Below are 23579 nucleotides of genomic sequence, written 5' to 3'. Positions count from 1 at the left end.
GGCTGCTTGCTTGGGTTGAACTAGAATTATCTGCCAGTATGCAGAGTATGGGGGATTAGAACAAAGCTACACAAACACCAACTGACTTGCAAAAAGACTAATCCTACTGAGCTCAAACAGGGCAACTAAGACTGATTTTAATGAGATTTGAAAACCAAAGACAAAAGGCTGCTAGAGCAGAATAGCCTGTCATAATTGGCTCAGAGGTGACGCAGTTTGGTGATGGTTTTATCTGTTAATCCCCATTTCCTCCTCATCCTCCACCTCCAGGGACTCACACAGTGAACGTCTGTGGCCCCTGGGCTAGGTAGGCATCCCTCTAACCCCTGTCCCCCTAACTCCTTCACTGCATAATTACCAGGGGCCTCATTTATAAACGGTTTGGTATGCACGTATTTCATCATAAATTGTTCATGGATATTACAAAAGGTGTACCACAGGGATCGGTACTGGGACCTGTTCTCTTTACTATTTATATAAATAACAATGGTATATCTGTTAAAACTTGTAATATTCATCTGTATGTAAACAACACTGTTATAAATTCAGCAAAAAAATAAACGTCCTCTCACTGTCAACTACATTTATTTTCAGCAAACTTAACATGTGTAAATATTTGTCTGAACAGGAGATTCAACAATGAAAACTGAACCACTTCCACAGACATGTGTCCCTGAACAAAAGGTGTGGCCACCAGCTGCATTAAGTACTGCAGTGCATCTCCTCCTCATGGACTGCACCAGATTTGCCAGTTCTTGCTGTGAGATGTTATCTCACTCTTCCAGCAAGGCACCTGCAAGTTCCCGGACATTTCTGGGGGGAATGGCCCTAGCCCTCACCCCAGCCTCTCTCAGCCTATTGCGGACAGTCTGAGCACTGATGGAGGGATTGTGCGTTCCTGGTGTAACTCGTGCAGTTGTTGTTGCCATCCTGTACCTGTCCCGCAGGTGTGATGTTCGGATGTACCGATCCTGTGCAGGTGTTGTTACACGTGGTCTGCCACTGTGAGGACAATCAGCTGTCCATCCTGTCTCCCTGTTGCGCTGTCTTAGGCGTCTCACAGTACGGACATAGCAATTTATTGCCCTGGCCACATCTGCAGTCCTCATGCCTCCTTGCAGCATGCCTAAGGCACGTTCACGCAGATGAGCAGGGACCCTGGGCATCTTTCTTTTGGTGTTTTTCAGAGTCAGTAGAAAGGCCTCTTTAGTGTCCTAAGTTTTGATAACTGTGACCTTTATTGCCTACCGTCTGTAAGCTGTTAGTGTCTTCACGACTGTTCCACAGGTGCATGTTCATTAATTGTTTATGATTCATTGAACAAGCATGGGAAACAGTGTTTAAACCCTTTACAATGAAGATCTGTGAAGTTATTTGGATTTTTACGAATTATCTTTGAAAGACAGGGTCCTGAAAAAGGGACGTTTCTTTTTTTGCTGAGTTTATACGTCATTGCCCCAACTGTTGACCAGGCTTTGTTAGAGCTGCACAAAGCAAAAGGGGACCATCACGCTCTCTCAGAAGCTTGGCTGGTATGTAAAACCCGTGAATTCAGACAAACAAAAGATATGATGGTACGCACTCAAAAAGATGCTGCATAAAGCTTACTTAATTTCTTTAATTATTTTCACTGAATCAGGGATAGCCTACACAGACATTATGGCTTTGCAGCCTTCTTCAGTGTGTAGGTACAAGAAGACTGCAAAGTGCGGACCCATCACACCTTTTGTATGTTAGAGCTGTAATCTGACCTTGTTACCTTACAGAAAGCCCTGGTTGGCTTAAAACTTGTACTGTGGGCAAGACTAAATATATGTTGTTCTCTAGTTCTCACAAGAATGTTTCAGATGGACTACATATTTATTAATTGGACGGTTCTCCCGTTGATCGGGTTCCCACCTACAAATACTTGGACATTTGGATTGACAAAGTGTTATTGCTTAAAAAAACATACGGACGAGCTCGTTAAAAAGCTAAGATTTAAAGTGGGCTCCTTTTTAAGAAATAGATCTTGCCTCTCCCTAAATAGCAGGAAGCAGGTTGTACAGTCAACCTTCTTGCAAGTTCTTGATTATGGTGACACCGTTTATCACATTGCAGAAGCAACTACTCTTAAACCTTTGGATGTTGTCTATCATTGCACCATTTGTTTTTATCACTGGTGACAGTTTTAATACTCACCGCTGCATCCTGTATCAAAAGGTCGGCTGGTCCTCATTAAAGTCCCATAGATCAATTCATTACTCCCTATTTGTTCACAAATCCCTACTACACAAGCTTCCAACTTACCTAACTTTGTTGTTGATGTATATATATATTAAAAAAACATGAGATACCAAACCCGGTCACATGGTTGGTTAACTCTTGAGATTCCTCGGGGCTCCACCAAATTAGGTTTTCGTTTTAATTAGGTTTTAGTTTTAATGCACCTCATTACTGGAACCAACTGCAAAATAGACTGCAATTGGATGCTCCGATGCCGCTTGGGAAAATGTAAATATTGATTGGGGAACTATTTGCTGAGTAATGTGGCTGTTTTCTTGATTGTTTGTTGTGCTGTATTTTAGTTTGTTTTCTGATTTTCATTTGATTTGGTCTATGAATTGTATGTGCAGGGCTCCTTTGCGAAAGAGACCCTGATCTCAATGGTGACTCTCTGTTTAAATAATATAGACATTACACAAACCACATTTCTTCTCACATTTTAAGAAATGATTGTATGCAGAATGAGGATCAAGACTATGTATTGTATATAACAAATGGACTTTAATATCATACATTGCCTGGGTTTTATTTGTGAGTAATACAAAACCTATAACCTATATATACAACAGTATGAAATTATAAAACATCAGACAACCAAATAAATAACAATTCCAAGTGACTTTTTAGTTTGATGGTATTGAATTTTTTTTTTAAAGTCAGACTTTAATTGATAAAATACAGTATTATTGGTTCTAAGAAAAAAAAAATTATACAAATATTATACATATATTGGTCATGTACAGATCATAATCTTTGGAATTGTGCCATATATTACAAATTACCATGGGCATTGGGCATCCTAATATTCAGCGTGGTAGTTCCATTAGGAGTTTCATTGTCTTGTTTCAGCCCAGCTTCTTCAGTACATAGCTCCAAGTCCTCCATTAGCCTCGTGGAATTGGGAGCTGAAAAACACCACACATATTTTGGCCACACTCATTCCCCCCGTGCATCCACACAGTCTTTGAAATGGACCAGCAAATGCAAAAAGCTGGAAAAGCCCCCATCAATAAGAGATTTCTGACTTTCAGGCGTAAGCTTGGTGCTCAGCTTTCAAATTATATTCCCAATTCCTCTCTTGATTCCAGTCACAGTAAATGTTGGGGTGATGTATATACTTACCTTATGGGAGCACAGGACCCCTGAATACCCTTTCCTGCAGGCACATACATTAGGGCGGATACAGCGGCTCCCATAAAGACACTTCTGTTCACAGAGTGCTGTAGAAATTATAGAGAAATCACAATGTGGGAATGACAAATTTGAAATGAAAATCACAATGCAGAGAAGAGAGAAAGTGAGAGAGAGAGGCAGTAGGTGAGGGACAAGTCCTAAATCAGCCTCGCATCCTAATAACGACACCGTCATAACGACAGAGCTGACACTAATCTCTCTCTCTCTACTCATATTACCACCCTGAGGATTCTGGGTAAGTCCCAGAGAAGGGCCAAAATGGAGCCATGACAACACAGTTACCATAATCATCCCATCAAACCGCTGAATCATTACCATGCATAGCTAAATGCGTACACTGTGACGGAGTCTGCCTTTGAATTTATGACAGAAATTACTTTACTATACACTTGAATAGCCCTGTGTGGACTGAATTCTCTCTGCTTCTTGTTCTGAGTTTATAGATTTTATTGCGCCGTATATTTGGGAGATTTACTTACAGCTATTAGTGGTTTGATATAAATAAATAAATAGGGCTGAGGCAGAGTAAACAGAAATGATTAATCATCTTTACGGACGGTGACTTCACTTCAAAGGGAGTTAAGTACTTCTCTCATGACTCCCGAGTCTTTCTTCAAAGTCACGTATTGGCTGGTTAATGCTGGGATGCTGAACGAGCTTAAGCAGGAACTATTAGTGACACTCTGATGAGACGTAGCTGTTAGTGTTTGTGTGTGTAACAAACACACAGCTGATTGTTAACGTGGTTAACGTGGACCAGGTGATAAAAGTTGTTAACGGAGAGCTTCTTAATTAAGCATGGGGGTGGTGAGAGTGGGCTGACGAGGGACGTTTTAGAGACATATGAAACTGGCAATAAACGTCAATAAAAGACAACTATTGCAAAATATACTGTGTCCATAAAATGTATATAGTATGTAAAAGCTGGAAGTAGAAGCCTAAGTGTTATTGGTAGGGTTAGGGGAAAATAATAAAGGAAAATATATTTGAAAAAAAATATACATACATACATACATACATACATACATACATACATACATACATACATACATACATACATACATACATACATACATACATACATACATACATACATACATACATACATGTTTCTCATATTTTCCCCAAAAATATGTGGGGGATTGGAAATAATGCAGACAATTACATTGACGAAAGCCACAATCAATCTGCATTATTAAAGCTGATCTTCCCCCTTAGAAAATAAATGCATTAATAAAATAAACGTCAATAAAGATTTTTATCAGCGGTAACTTTGGGGGAATAACCACTGTCTAAATCAGTTTCTCATTGGTATCATAAACCAGCCCAGGACTGTGTAGAACTGGTCTCAGGAGTCAACACCAGAGGAGGCTGGTGGGAGGAGCTATAGGAGGACGGGCTCATTGTAATGGCTGGAATGGGATCAATGGAACGGTATCGAACACATTAAACATATGCAAACCACAGGTTTGACTTCCAGACATTACAATGAGCCCGTCCTCCTATAGCTCCTCCCACCAGCCTCCTCTACCAGCTGCCTCTGGTCTATACCTAACAATGTCATTTAAGTAGAGACCTGGCCTACGCTAGACACACATAACAGGGAAGGAGACAGAACACTTATCACAGAGACAGTTCCACTCTCCACAGGAGACCTATGTTGGTGGGAGGCAATTAACAGATGATTTCAGATAGTTAACCTAAACACACCACTCTCTTCGGAGAGGAAGTAAGTGTGTGTGTGTGTGTGTGTGTACGAGCAGGCTCGCGTATATAGGCGTACTTACGGACTTGGCATAGCATGCCCTGCCAGCCTGGAGGACAGTGGCAAGTGTTATGGCCAACACACTCTCCTCCATTCAGACACTTCTGTAGACAAGTGGCTGGGGAGAGACAAACACAACACCAATCAATTCACAAACCACTGCTTATGAATGAGTTATGTATGGCTTATGAATGAGTTATGTATGGCTTATGAATGTTCTAAATGTATTGTGTAGGTACCATTTATATAAATAGAGTGTTACCAGAAAATCCTTTGGTATGTTGTAATTGTGTTCATATTGTGCTGTAAACAAGCTTGTATAAAGCGGCTTACAAGCTGTTTACATTCTATGCGACTACCTGCTGCCATTAAATGCTTGTTTGTGAGGGCATGACACAGCCTGCCATCGGTGAACCACTACACATCCCAAACACCATGATTAATTGTTTCCGTGTGCACATGCCTCCACAGCTAGCGTGGAAGCATCTGTTAACAGGTAGCGGTGCAACTGTGGAACTCCTACGTGAGCCCACTTACGTTTATCGCACCGCTTTCCTCTCCATCCAGATGGACAGTCACACACATCTGGACCCACGCACCGCCCGCCGTTCATACACATGGGCTCACATACACCTGCATGGGGGAGGGAGGGACATATTCACATATTCACCAGAATAATTATCCACAGTATCTCGCATGGCAGAGAATTTTTCAACTGACCCATGCATTTACTGTACCTGATAGGCGTAATCAATACCGTGGAGAGGACAGACAGTTCTACAATGAGCACACTGCTGAAGCTGTCACGGCACTAATAACCCATTAGTAGCAAGTTGGTAATGTATAGCTAAATTAAAACCCCCTGCATGCAGCACTATTCTTAGTCAATAGCACTCCATAGCATCAATCTGACTATTCCCAGTCTCCACATGAAGCTCTGAAATGTTGGTTCCTGCTCCCTCGGGCGGAGCCTCTTACTGGGTGCATCGATCAAATGCTTCCCTCATCCATATGGCTCAATTTACCCGCCAATATGCTGTACATTAACAAGGCTCTGGAATAACTGGCTCCACTGTGTTGAGGGCACTTTGTCAGGCTGACACACATATGGTGGTGGGTAATAGATGATGATGATGATGATGAGGAGGAGGGGGAGGAGGGGAGAAGGGGTAGAGGAGGAAGAAAGGAGAGGGAGGATGAGGAGGAGGTGGAAGGGGCGGGCCGTGGAGGAGGTGGTGGCGTGGCTTTACTCACTTTTTTCACAGCGCCATCCGGTGTATCCCTCGGCGCAGGAGCAGACGCTGTTTCTCATGCATACGCCCCCATTCTTACAGGCAGGGCTGCAGACAGCTGGGAAACAGCAAGAGGTTGAGAGAGAGAGGAGAGATGGAGAAGGAGAGAGATAAAGAGAGGTGGGGAGCAATGGGTGGTGAGAGAGGGAGAGAGAAAGAGAGCGAGAGAGAGAGATAGAGAGAGAGAGATAAAGAGAGAGAGAGAAAGAGAGAGAGAGAGAGAGAGAGATGCACCATTTCAAAAAAGGTGGAGACATCACTCCCTTGAGGCTTCACGATATATGAGGGACAAAAAGAGTCCCCAGTAAACAGTTACTTAGAGAAATCCCTCGATAATTGGACAAGTGGAACTCTGCCAGAGCCCTTGATGGCTCCTTCAATTCAAACCTAAACCCCTGTCAATCTATTGGATTAGTTTTCCTTTCATCCAACAAGTAAATACACAAGTTAAAACTCCCACAGCGGACCCATGACTCTGTGTGTTGTCAGGACAGTATGTGGACAAGGACATGGGCGGACTGAATTGTGTGTGTGTGCGGCTCAGCTGGTAAGAGTGTGATGCTAGAAATGCCAAGGTTGTGGATTCAATTCCCGCAGAGACCACATACTAAAAATGTATGCAGCCACTTTACTGTAAAGCACGTTGGATAAAAGTGTCTCCTAAGTGCAACAATTAAATGAAGAGTGTATTTTACCGTTTTGACACTGGGCGCCGTAGAAGCCCTGGGGACAGCCACATGTGTTCGGACGAAGACAAGTCCCTCCGTTCAGACACATAGGGGAGCACACAGCTAGAGGACAGACACTTCAACCAATCAATCAATCAACCAACAATTCAACTGGCCAATCAATCACGTGTTCATAAAGCCCTTCATACGTCTACAGCTGTCGCACAGCGCTTTACAGCAAACAGACATCGAACCCCAAAGAGCAAGCGGAAGGACAGGAAGGACAGGACACACCAGGAAGAGTAGCTGCTGCATGAGCAAAAGCTAATGGGGATCCTAATAAACTAAAAAACCCTGTCCAGGACCAGAGCAGTACCTGTCTCACAGGAGGGTCCGGTCCAGCCAGGCAGACAGGAACACTCATCAGGAGACACACACTCTCCTCCGTTGTGACAGTGGCGGTTACACACCACTACGGAACAGATAGATGGGATAGAGTGAGCAACACAGAGATATAATTATATCGTAAGGTTCTATCTGGATTTTTGTCAAAACTGAGTTATTGACATAGATAGCATTGTTCTGTAAAATGTTCTCTACCTACATATAGTATACCCCAATTGATGTTAAGTTAAAAAGAATACAAGATAAAAAAAACATTCAAACCAATGAGGGTTCGGGAACTTTAAAGCTATTTATCTCAGAATCATATTTTGGCAGATAAAATCATATAATTCCAAGGTCACAATATTACTAGAGTGGCTTATGTCCTAAACCTTTCTAACTCTAGCGATGCAGTTCTACTTAATTCTGTGGTGAGGAGAGACACAGCATTGGCATGAACACCATTGGTTTGCCATTCAGTCCAATCCAATTTCAGCGTGAGTAACCTGACAAAGATCCACTCTTGGAATCAAAGCCTAATTAAAGGTATCAAATCATATCAAATGTTTTTTTGTCACATGCGCCGAACACAACAGGTGTAGATCTTACTGTGAAATGCTTACTTACAAGCCCTTTAACCAAAAAGTAAAAAAAAAAAAACGTTTAAAAAACCCAAAACACAATAAAATAACAATAATGAGGCTATGTACAGGGGGTACAGGTTAGTTGAGGTAATTTGTACATGTAGGTGGGGGTAAAGTGACTATGCATAGATAATAAACAGCGAGTAGCAGCAGTGTAAAAACAAAGGGGGGGGGGGCTGTCAATTTAAATAGTCTGGGTGGCCATTTCAATGAAATTAAATAAATTAAATGTGCCTATTCACCGGAAGTTATGGGGAGAAAACATTTTCTGAACGTCACGCGCCAATGTAAAAATTGGGTTTTTGGATATAAATATAAACTTGATAGAACAAAAAATGCATGTATTGTCTAACATGATTTAACGGGATTTGAGCCCAAAGAAGTTAAGGTAAAAGCTGTTAAGGAGCCTTTTGGACCTCGACTTGGGCGCTCTGGTACCGCTTGCCGTGCATTTTTTGGGCCTTCTTCTGATACCGACTAGTATATAAACTCAGCAAAAAAAGAAACGTCCCTTTTTCAGGACCTGTCTTTCAAAGATAATTCGTAAAAATCCAAATAACTAAACAGATCTTCATTGTAAAGGGTTTAAAAACTGTTTCCCATGCTTGTTCAATGAACCATAAACAATTAATGAACATGCACCTGTGGAAGGGTCGTGAAGACACTAACAGCTTACAGACGGTAGGCAATTAAGGTGATGGTCGGATTCGCATTTATCGTCGAAGGAATGACCGTTACACTGAGGCCTGTACTCTGGAGCGGGATTGATTTGGAGGTGGAGGGTACGTCATGGTCTGGGGCAGTGTGTCACAGCATCATCGGACTGAGCTTGTTGTCATTGCAGGCAATCTCAACGCTGTGCGTTACAGGGAAGACATCCTCCTCCCTCATGTGGTACCCTTCCTGCAGGCTCATCGTGACATGACCCTCCAGCATGATAATGCCACCAGCCATACTGCTCGTTCTGTGCGTGATTTCCTGCAAGATAGGGATGTCAGTGTTCTGCCATGGTCAGCGAAGAGCCCGGATCTCAATCCCATTGAGCACGTCTGGGCCCTTTTGGATTGGAGGGTGAGTGCTAAGGCCATTCCCCCCCCCCCAGAAATGTCTGGGAACTTGCAGGTGCCTTGGTGGAAGAGTGGGGTACATCTCACAGCAAGAAATGGTAAATCTGGTGCAGTCCATGAGGAGGAGATGCACTGCAGTACTTAATGCAGCTGGTGGCCACACCAGATACTGACTGTTACTTTTGATTTTGACCCCCCTTTTGTTCAGGGACACATTATTCCATTTCTGTTAGTCACATGTCTGTGGAACTTGTTCAGTTTATGTCTCAGTTGTTGAGTCTTGTTATGGTCATACAAATATTTACACATGTTAAGTTTGCTGAAAATAAACGCAGTTGACAGTGAGAGGACGTTTCTTTTTTTGCTGAATTTAGGTCCTGGATGGTAGGAACTTGGCCCCAGTGATGTACTGACCTGTACACACTACCCTCTGTAAGTGGAGAAGCAGTCATGTGGTTGGGTCCTACATAATTTGAACAATGTGTGAGCGATGGCATATTCAATTTGCACGATGAATGATTTGTGATGATGTGTGTTGAACTCACTGGTCTCACATCTGGGGCCCACAAAGCCGTAGGGACAGGAGCAGGTGCCGGGTCCCACGCATGTTCCTCCGTGCTCACAGGGCAGACTGCACAGAGCTGTGGGTGGTGATGATATGAATGTGTTATGCATGGGGTTATGAATGTGTTACGCCATAGGTTATGAATGTGTTATGAAGTTCTTCTGTAGGTACCCTTCAAATAAACTGTTAATGGGAAAATATTCATGATGATAAGCAGCCAGGCTTTGCCCTCACATTTCTACATCAGTCAGCCAGGACTAGGAACCAGTGTCTCACTACAGCTTGGTTTAACCTCATCTCCATTGCATTGGTGGGGTGGACTCTGACTCTGAGCTGTAGGTGGCAGTAGTGTTTCAGGCCTCTGTCAGTAATGTCTCAGACCAGCTCAAAGAGGGAGGGCTAATCAAATGCCCACAACTGCTTCATTAGGTCTGCACTCACTTGCACGCACACACACACACACCCAACTGTACAGTACCGGACATGGACCGGCCTTCTCTCAGCAGTGCCTTTCTGTCTTTTACTGATGAGCTTGCTTTCTCGGTGTGACAACAAGCTCCTGCCTGTAGTCTGACACAGCACACAGAGACAGTTCTGATAGGCCCTAACGAGAACAGATAGGCCGCGTCCGATGTGGCACCCTATTCCATACATAACGCACTACTTTTGACCAGATCCCTATGGGCAAATGTGCCATTTAGGATGCAGACGCATAATTACCTATCTCACACGTCTCCCCGTGGTTGCCTTTCGGGCACTCACACACCCCCGGGGCGACGCACTGGCCTCCATTCCTACACTCAGGTTTACAGATCGCTGAGGAGAAGAATGTAAAGACATCAAACGATACAAAAGATTGAGCAATGCATGGGAATCAAAAACAACAATATCAGGATGATGTGGTATTTTGAGAGGCTAAGAGAGAGAGAGAGTGAGAGGGGAGAAGAGGGAGGGTGAAGGTAGAGAGAGAGAGAGAGAGAGAGAGAGAGAGAGAGCGAGAGAGAGAGAGAAGGGAGAAGGGAGGGAGAGAGAGAACAAGAGAGAGAGAAAGAGTGAGAGAGGAGAAGAGGTAGGGAGAAGGGAGAGAGAGAGAGCGAGAGAGAGAGAGAGAGAAAGAGTGAGAGAGGAGAAGAGGGAGGGAGAAGGGAGAGAGAGAGAGCGAGAGAGAGAGAGAGAAAGAGAAGAGTGAGAGGGGAGAAGAGGGGGGGAGAAGGGAGAGAGAGAGAGAGAAAGAGAGCGTTTTACCTGTTTGACAGTTGGTCCCGGCGTAGCCTGGTTTACAGCGGCATGTGTTGGGAGCGGCACACTCCATGTTCCTGCCACACGCATGCCTGCACACAGCTATAAATAACAGGCAGGCAGGCGACACACACACACACAAACACACAGAGGCAGCACCATAGGCCAATTACAAGCTGCTTCCATCTATTCCAACTCCAACCTCACTTACAGCATCTGTACAGAAACATCTGTCAACTGAACCCAACCCACGCTGCTCTGGTACAGGGAGCACTCAGCTAGCCATCTTGAAAAACGACCATCATTAGGATGCCTTTTGGAGAGGCTAGAGAAAGGCATCACTTTCAGTCATTGAAAAGGATTGATGCACAGGTGGTATTCAATACAGCCGGTAAATAGCAATGTCCTCTATAATGGACCAGTGATAATAGATTGTGTTTCTCAAAGCAGTAGCTCTTTCTCAAGCAGTGCTACAGTGATAATAGATAGCGTTTCTCAAAGCAGTAGCTCTTTCTCAAGCAGTGATAGAGTGATAATAGATAGTGTTTGTCAAAGCAGTAGCTCTTTCTCAAGCAGTGATACAGTGATACTAGATAGTGTTTCTCAAAGCAGTAGCTCTTCAGCAGTAGCTCTTCCTCAAGAAGAGGGATCGACTTTAGGCCTACTTCACAAGCCTCTTCATTTTTTGCACCTCTCATGTTCCTTTTTGTCTTATAATCACATTGTTGTGTAATCTTTTGTTTTTAAATAAATAAATAAAAATACCTTTGCATGTTTGTCTTTCTCCGGTGTATCCCAGGGGACACCTTCCACAGTGGAAGCCCCCGTCCCTGGTGGGTTCACAGGGGACCCCTGGGAAACAGGGCATGTCAGCGCATGTCAGAGGCCGCTCCCGCTCCACTGCCACAGTATTACTGATCCTGGTCCCACGGTGGAGGTGGGGAGACGTGGCCCTGTGGAGGGGGGGAGTAAGGGGGTGTGTGTGGTGGTGCTTCCGGGCAGGGGTGGTGAGGGTGAGGGAGAGCAGGGGTTCCTGTGCGTTGTCAGGTAGGTCAGAGGGGTTTGAGCCAGGCCCCGTCAGTGCTCCGTCGGCGGAGAACTCGGACTCAGAGAGGGAGTAGGTAACGGAGGAGAGGGCTGCGGACAGCGGGGCCACAGCTTTAGGGAGGGTCCAGGGCTTGGTCATGGTGGGCACCACTACCACATTTATGAGCTTCTCTTGGGTTGTCTGCTTGGACTCTGTGTTGGTTGAGGAATGGGGTGGAGTCACCTTGGATTGGGGTGGAGTAACCTTGGGGTAGATGGAGTATGGAGGAGTAACCTTGGAAGAGGTGGCACTCCGCACGACAGCTACAGACTCTCTGGTTGTCACCTTGAGTGAGGTAGCGCTGGCATTGGCACCTGTTTTGGCACGAGTCCTAGTGAGGGCACTGATGGCATGATGACTGCCCATGGTGAGGCTGTTAGAACCTTCAGGTGACATAGGGGTGTGTCTAGGAAATAGGGGCGTGGCCGCCTCTCTCCACCCAGTGATTGGCCCTCGGGCAGGCGAGAGGGGAAGGTGCGGGGGGCTCTGATAGGCTCCCCTGGAGACTGGTGAGGAGAGGGAGGAGAGATGTTTGACTGCGTGCCTGGTGGGCAAAGCGGGAAGGTGGAGTTGGGACACTTTACTGTTGCTTTGTTGGTAGGGTTTGCTGCTCTTGGCTATTGTCAACTGCTGCTGGGTCAGGTGAGGGTTACCTGAGGGGAGATGGGGAGATAATGATGTGACACAAAAAAAAAAACTCTATACCTATAAGGTTATAGTCTTAGAAAAAAGGATTCCTAAAGGGTTCTTCACCTGTCCCCATAGGAGAACCCCTTACAGTTCCAGGTAGAATGGAACCAAAAGGGTTCTACCTGGAACCAAAAAGGGTCCTTCAATGGGTTCTCCTATGGGGAAAGCTGAAGAACCTTTTCGATTCTAGATAGCACCTTTTTTCTAAGGTTGTAGGGTTAGGGTTGTGGTTGAGGGTTAGGAAGGATTGAACTGGAATGTAGACAAGCTGGACTCTCCAAATAAACGTATTACAGCAGTATAAAATGTCATTGCATCATCAGACACAGTGCAAGACAAAACAAAGACGTGGTAAATGTCTGTTCTAATCTAATTAACATCTGCTATAAACACTGATGTTGACACAGAACATGGTTGGAACAGAATCAAGACCATTGGATGACTCATGGGAACAATAAAGTTATTTAAATTCGAATTGAAATGAAATAAAAAAGTGTTACCCGAGACCAGTTTTAATGACATATTGAGAGACGCCACCCAACACTTCATTGATTTATTTTCCCCTACTGAGACTGACTGGAAACATCACCTGTATTGAAACCTCACAAAAGATGCCCAAATCACTTCATAGAGGAATCTGATACATACACAGTGAGGGAATTATAAACAACACACACACACACACAGAAAGGGAACTGACTGTGTAGAAAGTCACGACAACAGGGTTGGGTATTAAACAATTATGTGATTTAGAAAGGTGGCTGCACAAATTATGAGATGCACTAAAATGATTTATTTAGTACAATTAAGAAAAATGTCATCACACTGGCTGGGTAAAGAAACAAAACACATGAACACTGCCCAAAAATATTGAAACACTGTAAACTAGTCTGTGCTCTTCCAAACAACCTGGCATTGGTCCTATCCATTCAATAGTTTGACTGACTAATGATGGGAAATACTTTAACTCTCACTCTAAATAAATATGTTTTCTTTTTTCACATCCTCATTAAAGATGAAAGCATGAGAAAAGCATATTCCACTGCCATTAGTTTATCATCTGGAAGTGCCTGCTGTTGACGTGGACAGTAGACACACAGGGACAGAGAGTCCAAAGAAGGAAGGGACAAATACGGAGGATATAAAACAGAACTAAGCTGAGAGGAGAAGATGGAGTGCAAAGCTTTCCACATTTCATTGATCTACAAAAAAACGTGATGATGATTAGCATGTTGAGCTTATTAATAGGGCAGCTTGGCCTCAGAACCATATGAAGCATACTATATGTGTTTTTATGGACCTTCAAGACGTATGATATGTCCTAATGGTCTAGTTCAGGGTTCCCCAAATGGCAGCCCGAATTTTGCCAGTAAGTTTTCTGAGAAAAAAATAATAAAGTTGAATTTAATTTATATATATATTATTTTATTGCTGGACATAATAGACTGTAAAAAAACACCAGGAAATCAGCTTCAAGTGATTTTAATTGAAGAAATATGTTCCCAAGTATTCCCACGCATAATAGAGAGACAAATATAAGCAAGGCTTGAAATTAAATATCTGTTTGGACTTCTTGTGGTCAATTTGCAGTCTACGTTCTGGCCCCCCCGACCATCCGCTCAAGAAAAAAAATGGTCCTGCAGCCTAATCTAGTTGATGATCCCTGGTCTAGTTACCTTAGACAGAAACTAAAGTAGGGATGTTGGCGGGGAAGGACGGGTGGGCATATTTCGCGACCATCTGGTAGCAATCCAAAGGTTGTGTGTTTGAGTCGTGTCGGGGACAACTGTAGCATTTTAGCTAACCCTTCCCCTAACCCTATTCCTAACCTTAGTTCTCCTAACCTGTTTCAGTTCACCTTTTACATAAATTACCCTGACCTTTGTCGTTTGTTCTCCTAACCAACAACGTAAATATGTATATGTAAAGTGTGATATGTAAAATGTATGTACATGTAACAAAAAAGCTGTAAAAACAAAAACATATTTTTGTGTCCTCTGAAGGGCGGGATGGGTTAATACAAATTAAGTAATTCTCCTTGGTTGTAAGGATGCAACAAGCAACCTGGTCTCAGACAAAGACGTATAATACTATACGTCCTTCAAGATGTATGATAACTCATCCAATTCGTATGCTATTGTACGACCCGGTAAGACGTTTGACGCTATACGTCCGATATTGTACAACCACTCTTCCATTCATAATGTAACCTAATATAATTAAATATACAACACTAAATGGAGGAACCATGTTTACATACCAAATCTTACGAATTGCCCTGAGACCAGGTTTAATAGGGATGTAACTGCACAGAGGCACTTCACATTACATCAGATTGTTTTCAAATAGTTTTCCAACAGTGACAGTAGAATAAATACTAAAAAGCCAATGTGTGGTGCATGTACTTTTTAAGTACTAACGTATTTAGATAGCCTGGTGCTAGATCTGTGTAACGACTGTCTTCGTGAAGGCAAGGCGCAGCGGGTTGCGTGCTCAACATTATAATTTATTAAATGTGAACACCAAAAAAACAATAAACAAGGAAACGACGACAGGAAACAATTTTGCAGGCTACACCAACGCAATGCAAAAACAACTACCCACAATTAACAAACAAAACACATCCCTAATTATAGGACTCTCAATCAAAGGCAACTACAAACACCTGCCTCCAATTGAGAGTCCAGCACCCAATTACCTAACATAGAAAGAACATAGAAATACAAAAACATAGGACATAACCCAAAACCCAGAAATAATAAATCAAACACCCTTCTAAACAAACCACCACCCCGAACCACATAAAACAAATACCCTCTGCCACGTCCTGACCAAACTACAATCACAAATAACCCCTATACTGGTCAGGACGTGACAATCTGTTTTTGTCTTGCCAATTCCTATGGTCCTTGGCATAAGGGCAACAACAGGTGTTGGCTATACAGCACAAACAGATCTGGGACCAGGCTAGTAACTATGGCCAGGGAGGTGGTGTAACACTTCAAGCCGAAGTCTTACCTCGAGCAGTTTTGGTGCAGGTGCGTCCATTGCCATTGAGGGGCGGTGGGCAGCGCCCGCAGACATAGCCCGTGTAGGGTGGACGTCGGTCGATGCACTGGACCCCCAGGAAGCACGGTCGGCTGGCACACGTACCTGTCACGTTGTTGTTCCCTGCATGGGATGATAGCCCTAAGCCTGGAACACATAATCACTGTTATCAGCCCCAGGACATGTACATATTTATCAATTCATTCCCTTCCCCCTAGACTTCACATGAACAGTGATGTTCACCCTTTGTTTATGCTCAGTGGGATGCTGTAATCAGCTGTCAATGCCTCTGCATCGGCCACACCATGCTGTCTTCGTTTGCATATTTCATGATTAGTCATAATTCAAATAAGTACAGCCCCATAGATGTGAACAGCTCACAAAAACCACCGACGTACAGTTGCCTACCAGGGTGATATATTCAACACCGCCTGACAGATTTTATGTGGCAGAACTCGCAGTTAAATCCAAAGCTGCTACAGTTGCTAATTGCTCAAATGTCTTTGATTAAAATGCAAAGTCTGGGAAGACCAATTATATAAAGGTACTTTATAACTAAATTAGGGCTGTGGAGAAACTCTTAGCTGGGACTTTGTGTTTTGATGGCAGGAGGCTCATTACGGTGCTTCAGGATGAACGTCTCAGAGTAATTGATTGATACGCCATCAAGGTCAGAAACCCCTTGGAGTGAGCGAGAGAGAGAGATGTGTGTGTGTGAGACCCCGACTGTGTCCCGTCTTCACCTCCAGACCTGCCCTCACCCCCAATCCAGCTGCATCAGCTTCCCTCTACCCATAGGCCTTCACTCCCCTCCTGGGCTCCCCTCTCACCCACACCCACAAAGAAGAGTGATGAAAATGCCAATCGCCCTATTAGTCTTAAACAAAGCTATGTACTTTAGAACTAAAACTGCTGGTATCATTGGCACTTTTAGATGGATTCTGTCAAGTTTGACCCATAACTTTGTCCTTGTCCTTTGTTTCGCACCTTGCACAGGCACAACATCAAACCACCACATCATCAAAAGTGTATTATGGCTAGACTATGCTGTATTATGTTGGTATTGCACATTTCTCAGCATATCTCTATTCTGTGACGGATCTATGGGAGAGAGCAGACTGAGAACGTATGACTGTCATTGCAGTGCAGTTAGAAGCTTTGAAACGTGACACCGACAACCCTTCTCTTTTTCCTACTCGCGTGCGACACAGCGTTTCTTCTCCCTCTCAGTCTAATAAAGCGTTCCATCTTCACGGTGACAAAATAGGAAAAAGAATGGACCATCTGTCTTTTATTAAGAAGTGATTTATCAGCGTTATGACTCCACGTATTAAGGCTTATCGCCTGTGAATTTTGTCTCATTTTCGACTAGGGCAGCAGAATCCACTCAGACAACGGGTGGTTTTATCGGAACGACAGGGTCGACAGGAGATGACATATTTCGCTGTGTGCCTTTCAATCCCATCTCCAGCCCTTTAGTGTGATGATGACGACAGGCAATTTTGCAAGGCCGCTAACTGGGCTGGCTATAGCTGCCAATGCCAATGAGGTACTCAGTCACGGAGTAATGTGACACCCCTGATGGACTATTATACGAACCCTGGTGTTAAACAGCCTTTTGTAGGCGATCTGAAGAGTATCAGCCAGGGGCTTTTGGGAAATACGGGGTATGGTAGTAGGTGCCAGGCGCACCGGTTTGTGTCAAGAACTGCAATGCTGCTGGATTTTTCACGCTCAACAGTTTCCCGTTTGTATCACGAATGGTCCACCACCCAAAAAAAACTTCCAGCCAACTTGACAAATGTCGGAAGCATTGGAGTCGACATGGGCCAGCATCCCTGTGAAACGCTTTCGACACCTTGTAGAGTCCATGTCCCGACGAATTGAGGCTGTTCTGTGGGCAAAAGGGGAGGGGGGGAGTGCAACTCAATATTAAGAAGGTGTTCCTAATGTTTGGTATACTCAGGGTACTTGCCAGTTCTTTGTCCATTCTTAGACGGCGTATGTACAGCTGGGGCCTTGACAGGCGCCCTGTTGGTCTCTGGAAGTCCAGGCATGTTGGTTTGTGGGAGTCCAGGCTGATTGGTCGGTGGGATTCCAGGTCTGCCAGTGTCCATCCTGGGTGGATTGTCTTGGTCTGGTCTGTTGTTGGGTGAGAGCTTAGAGGTGGTGGTGGTGGTGGTAGTGGTGGTGGTGGTGGTGGTAGGGACAGTGGTGGGTCCAATGCTGGGGACAATGGGGTTTGACCGTACAGCTGCTGTTGTGTTAGAGACAGATGTGGACACATGGAGAGAGTAAGAGGTGGGCTTCGTAACACCTCAGTGCTTTTATGATGCTGGGAGAGAGATAGATAGAGGACACTTCAGGTTCAGAGCCAAACATTTGTCTTATGCTGTCACACAACCAATACTGTTTTTATTAAACATTTCATAGAAACTTTTCACACTCTATTCAAGAATGTTGGTCCACAGTTTTTCATCCCACACCTACACCGCCAGAAATCACAGCTCCACAATAGATCTGCGAGCAGCAGATTTGTGTAAAAAAAAATGTTTTAAAAAGAGAAAGAAAAGCAGAGCAGGAGGAGAGAGAGAGAGAGACTGTGTGATTGATGACGGCAGAGTGGAGCAATGGCAAGTGAAATAAACCTGGCAGTGTAACTCCTGCCGAGGCAGCATGGCACTATAATAAACAAAGCAGAGGACCACTCAGTCGAAACTCATCGCTCAGAGGGAGAAAAAGATCAGGTAGAGAGAAAGGCTAAGATGCTTGGAAAAGAAAAGAGGGATGTTGGTGGAAACATGGCATGGCTTTTCAGTAGCTAAATGGTGACTAAGTGTGTGTGTGTGTTTGTGTGCGCGTGTGCAAGTGCGTGTGTGTACGTGCGTGCCTGCACTCCTGCAGAGTTCAAGTGGTTTACCCTGGACTACAGAAACAAACGTCTGCTGAATGAAAATTGGATTTCCCTCTAGGTGCATTTGTATGTGTGTCTTATGGATGGTTCCCCAGCTTCGCCCCTGCTCCCCCTAGCCCTGTTCCCCTCGCCACTGCTCCCCTTAGCCCTGTTCCCCTCGCCCTGTTCCCCTCGCCCTGTTCCCCTCGCCCTGCGGCCAGGTGGTAGATCACTCTGTATTCAACTAGGCCATGCTCCTTCCATGCTCTCCCCCCTCACTTCTCCTCATCTCAGCTTTAGGCTCAGGCAGTACTGTTGATCACTCTGTATTCAACCAGGCCATGCTCTGTGCTCCCTGCTCACCCAGGCCCCACACCTCACCGTACATTACCTTGCCTCGCCTCAGCTCTGTGGTCCAGGCGATAGATCACTCTGCATTCCACCAGGTCATGCTCCTCTTCCATCTCTCTGCTGCTAGCCAGGCCCCTTACCTCATCACTGTATTCAGCCATGCACCTTCCTCCCAGCCCTACTCACTGCTTCCTCCTCTGCACCCTTCCAGGTTCCCACACTAATGGCCTTTGTCAGTTAGCTGTCACACCTGAGGTGCTGCGGCAGCACTCTGAGCCTGGGGCCAGGTGTCAGGATACACTCTGCTCTGCTCTTCCTCAGAGAAGTGCTTCACCAATTAACTCAGCTCAACCCCGATACACCCCCCCCCCACCAAAAACGAAGAAATTAAAACACACAAAAAATGATTTATGGAGGGGAAGGGGGAGGGGGGAGAGAAGGGGCGAGCCATCACCTGCCCTCTAGTTTCCATTGGACATGCATCCCTGTTGGTTATCATGTGAGCGGTTCAAAGTGCAGTGGCAATTATTCCCATTATTGTGTGAGTAATGATATCCAGATATGGGAATTGTGGAATGCTGAGCTGGAAGGTCACATTGTTTCTGTTTGTCTTGTCAAAGATAATAGTGACTGTCTGGTCTTCCCACAGTTACAGGTGCATGCAGCTTTACGTTTCCATCCACTTCCATATTACAGGTGGGAGAAAGTTGCAAGTACCTCTGGAACGTCTTTGTAACATTTCTTATATTCATATCAAATCAATCCCTTTTCTACATTGATAAACAAGGCCCACAGTCTGTTTCTATGGAAGTGAATTGGCTAATTGATACAGTAGTGCAGTAGCACTAGTGATTTGATTGACCATGCCTACCTGTTGATGTAAAAAGTGTTGATAAATACATTTGATTGATTGACCATGCCTACTTGTGCAGGTGGTCCCATCTCTCAGCATGCCGTGGGGACAGCCTCCACACCTGTAGGAGCCGAAGCTGTTGAAGCACTGGACTCCAGGCAAGCAGGGTGTCCTCTCACACTCATTCACATCTTCCTGACAGGTAGCGCCTACACAGAGTCCCAGAGACAGACAGACATTATTACAACAGACGACACAAAGCCAGACATCCAAAGTCCATTACTACAACAGGTAGCCCTTACACCCACAAAGACAGAAAGCCAAGGTCTGAGCCAAGCTCACAGACAAAGAGACAAAAAGCCAAGGTCTGAGCCAAGCTCAGAGACATAGAGCCAAGGAAGCCCAATACAACAACAGAGAGTTCATGTATTTTCAGCCAGTGATGTGCGGTCAGGGTAGGCACAATGAATGAAAAAAGAACTACAATGAAAAATAAATAAATATACATTTTATCAATAATAATTTTGTCATCTTCATTTTTTTCTGCATGATAAAATCGATTTCTGAACTAGCACTTTCCAAACTTGCGGTGATCTGCTACAAAAGACACAAGTAGGCCAAACTCCAAACTCAAAGCAAGACACTGACATGACTTGTGCATGCATGTTTCTACCTTATACTGCCAGCTAACGGACGCCAAAAGGCAGGCAGAGAGCTTCGCTGCCTTTCAAGTGTCAATATGTCCCATTCATCTTCACTGCACTCAAATAATAAATACCCATGCATAATGCCGTGAAAAAAAGTTATGGGATAGGCAGGAGGACAGCCAGCTCCCGGCTGTGGACGTTACACGTCATCTGCCAGTTACGTTCGTTTTACAGCTAGATAAAGTAACCTGATCAGGATGGCTAACATATTGCATCTGAAACAGTTTTCAAAGTTACATTTTCTAGCGAAACAGCGGGTGATAAGGGATGGACGACCAACACAGAAAATAACACAATTCCAATATGAGCCGTATCAACGGAAAGACTGACTCTGTGGCTGCGCTGCTAACAGCCGACTCTACTACTTCCCCTGCCTGCTTCTTCACCGGCGACCGCGTGTAGACAAGAGCCGGTTACTGCGACTTGAACAGCTTGCACATAGCACTCAACAAGCATGAGGGATCTGTGTCTCATGTCCAAAGCCAGATAGTTCTTAAAACATTTGGCAATGAATGAACAACGGAGATGTTCAGGATGCACAAAAAGAGAACCGAGAGATTTTGAAAGACCTACTTAAATAATGCTACGTCATGCTACCTAGGTAGGAGTCGGCATTTCCTGCCAACGATGAGAGCGCCAGCTCATCAAACAGGCCCAGGGCCAACTATGTGGAACGATTAAACAGTTAGCCACCCATTTAGAGACTGCCCAATCGTTCGCTTTTTACTCATAGCCTATGATGGAATTTTCTATGCAAAATTGTTTCTTCCGTGTTCTGCAGAACAAAGTGATGTATATGGGTTTCTGCTTTACCAGTATCACAATCACAATGACAGCATCGGAAGGGCAGCGACAAAACTTTGATAGTTTCTAGGAGCGATTCAAACAGAGATGCAATGAACTGGGCCTGGCAGAATGCGAAAACTCATAGTAAACAGTCGATCAGAGGAGAGAGGGGGCTATAACATAATGGACAATATCAATGTTCACATGAGAGCTATTGTATCCTGCGGGATACAAAGCCAGATCTCCCACGGGTGCAACCAATGTCTTAAGACCATTGCCATCATCCCCATCGCACCGAGACCGACTTTTAAAACCGACGGCCAACAGGGACGAGCGTTACAGTTCCATCACTGATGTCTTTACCCAGAAGTACAAGCGGATGGACTTCGTTTACAAGTGCAAGTATTTATTTACAGTAGTGCCGTCTACTATTATTACATTGCATGTCTATTGTGTGAGGACAGAATATCTCTCAATCGGTAGTGCTGACTACTAGGCATGTTGCGTTTATAGCGCTGTCACAAGTAGGCCTTTTCGCTGGCATTTGGGTTGCTCTCCGTGGTGCTGAAAGTCGCCTGTTTGTGCAGAGCAGTAGTTGAGAGGGGCACAACTTATTAGGGCCTGTGAACGTGTGTCTAAAGGTTAAGCCGCCTACCTGATGTTGTTTGATGGTTGGTTGTGGTTGTTTGATGGTTATCTTTGTGCTCGTGTCATACCGATAAACACCGTAGCAAAAATCCGCTTTATGAGTGTGTGTGCATGTGTGAGTGAGTGACGGGGACCAGGGGGGCTCAATAGAAAGTGCCTACACGCCGTCAGACCTCAACGCACGTCACCGTTTCCAGCTCTTAGCTAATCCCGACCCCCACCTCACCTCACCCCTGACCTTTCGACACTTACTAGTTACACACGCAGCCTAGAGGGAGTGATCAGGATGTTTGGAACTAGCCCGCCACTGTTTGTTAACCCACGGCAGCACAGATCCGCGTTTTCAGCAGGGGTTATGAACACAGTGCATACACCACTAAGACTCTGGGCTCTTCGTTGCCGCTAGTGGTGAACGGGGAGGGGGAAATGTATCAGATCTCTGACAGTGTCAATACACAGCTCTGGGTTTCCCTGTCGTTGAGTATGTGCGCGTGCGCGTGTGTTCCTGTAGCCCTTACCTCTCAGGCCTGCAGGGCATTCACAGAGGAAGCCATCAGCAGTACCGGCACACACCCCGGCACCGCAAGGAGCCGACAGACACGGGTCGATGTCCTCCTGACACAGGACCCCTCCTACCCCCCGGGGACACGCACACAGGTACTCGCCGCTGCCCGCCGGGAAGGCCACGTTGGTCACGCACGTCCCGCCGTTCAAGCACCCACAAGGTCTCACAGCCACCTGAAGAGAAAAGACAGACGGATAGACAGAAGGACAGACAAACAGCTGTTACATACATAGCTTTCAACATAGCCAATTAAATGTCATCATACTCAGCCTGTTATAGGAACAGAATAGCTTCATACGGTCTGCTTAAATCACAGCGTATGGCTATTTTCACTTTCCCTCGATCCTCAACTCTTCTCACTGCTAATAAAGAGATGATTTCCCACTCTGACTCAACAATACCCTCAGACAGAAAACCACGATCTGCTTCCAGCTCTCTTATAATCACGGAAAGAGATCCTTGTATTACTGTTTTACACCATGGGAGTTGAGGGTGATTATCAGCATCATATCAATGTCTTCTTTATTGCTGTCCGTGCCAAGCCAGACCTGGGCTCGCAGGGTAAGCTGCAGATACTTTAGTTGCCTCACAGCTTTGGGGTGAACTGTTCAGATTACCACATGACCAACTATGGGCATGAGCCTGGGAATGACAAAACCCTGGGTTGTCAACTTGTTGTCACACGCACCCCATGGCAACCAGTGTCCTCTCCAGCTCTAAGCAGACAGACATCACGTCAACAGAGGATAAGCATGTGTGGAGCTATGGTGTGGAGAGAAACACATCCGGGATGAATTCATATGTTGACTGAGGTCTGTTTTCAGGCTTTGGGGGCTAAACTTTGGTGCACCACCCACCAAGGGAGGGA

General features: G+C 45.0%; 1 protein-coding gene across 1 annotated transcript in view; it reads right to left on the bottom strand.

Annotated features, from left to right (window-relative positions):
* Window positions 1-2746: 2746 nt before the first annotated feature.
* Window positions 2747-23579, bottom strand: part of si:ch211-246m6.5 (von Willebrand factor D and EGF domain-containing protein) — a 45621-nt gene continuing 24788 nt past the window's right edge. Inside the window, exons 21-35 of the mRNA XM_014150096.2 lie at window positions 22665-22884; window positions 20077-20214; window positions 17884-18165; window positions 15879-16055; window positions 11849-12823; window positions 11090-11185; window positions 10565-10660; window positions 9825-9920; window positions 7561-7656; window positions 7212-7307; window positions 6479-6574; window positions 5762-5857; window positions 5247-5342; window positions 3388-3485; window positions 2747-3170 (exon numbers count right to left, since the gene is read on the bottom strand). Of these exons, the coding sequence (XP_014005571.2) occupies window positions 3150-3170; window positions 3388-3485; window positions 5247-5342; window positions 5762-5857; window positions 6479-6574; window positions 7212-7307; window positions 7561-7656; window positions 9825-9920; window positions 10565-10660; window positions 11090-11185; window positions 11849-12823; window positions 15879-16055; window positions 17884-18165; window positions 20077-20214; window positions 22665-22884 (2679 nt within the window). The 3' untranslated portion in view covers window positions 2747-3149. The remainder of the gene's footprint in view (window positions 3171-3387; window positions 3486-5246; window positions 5343-5761; window positions 5858-6478; window positions 6575-7211; window positions 7308-7560; window positions 7657-9824; window positions 9921-10564; window positions 10661-11089; window positions 11186-11848; window positions 12824-15878; window positions 16056-17883; window positions 18166-20076; window positions 20215-22664; window positions 22885-23579) is intronic.

This window comes from Salmo salar, chromosome ssa16 (genome assembly GCF_905237065.1).
Source record: "Salmo salar chromosome ssa16, Ssal_v3.1, whole genome shotgun sequence".
NCBI classification, from domain to species: Eukaryota; Metazoa; Chordata; class Actinopteri; order Salmoniformes; family Salmonidae; genus Salmo; species Salmo salar.
This window is presented reverse-complemented; position numbering and strand designations above follow the sequence as displayed.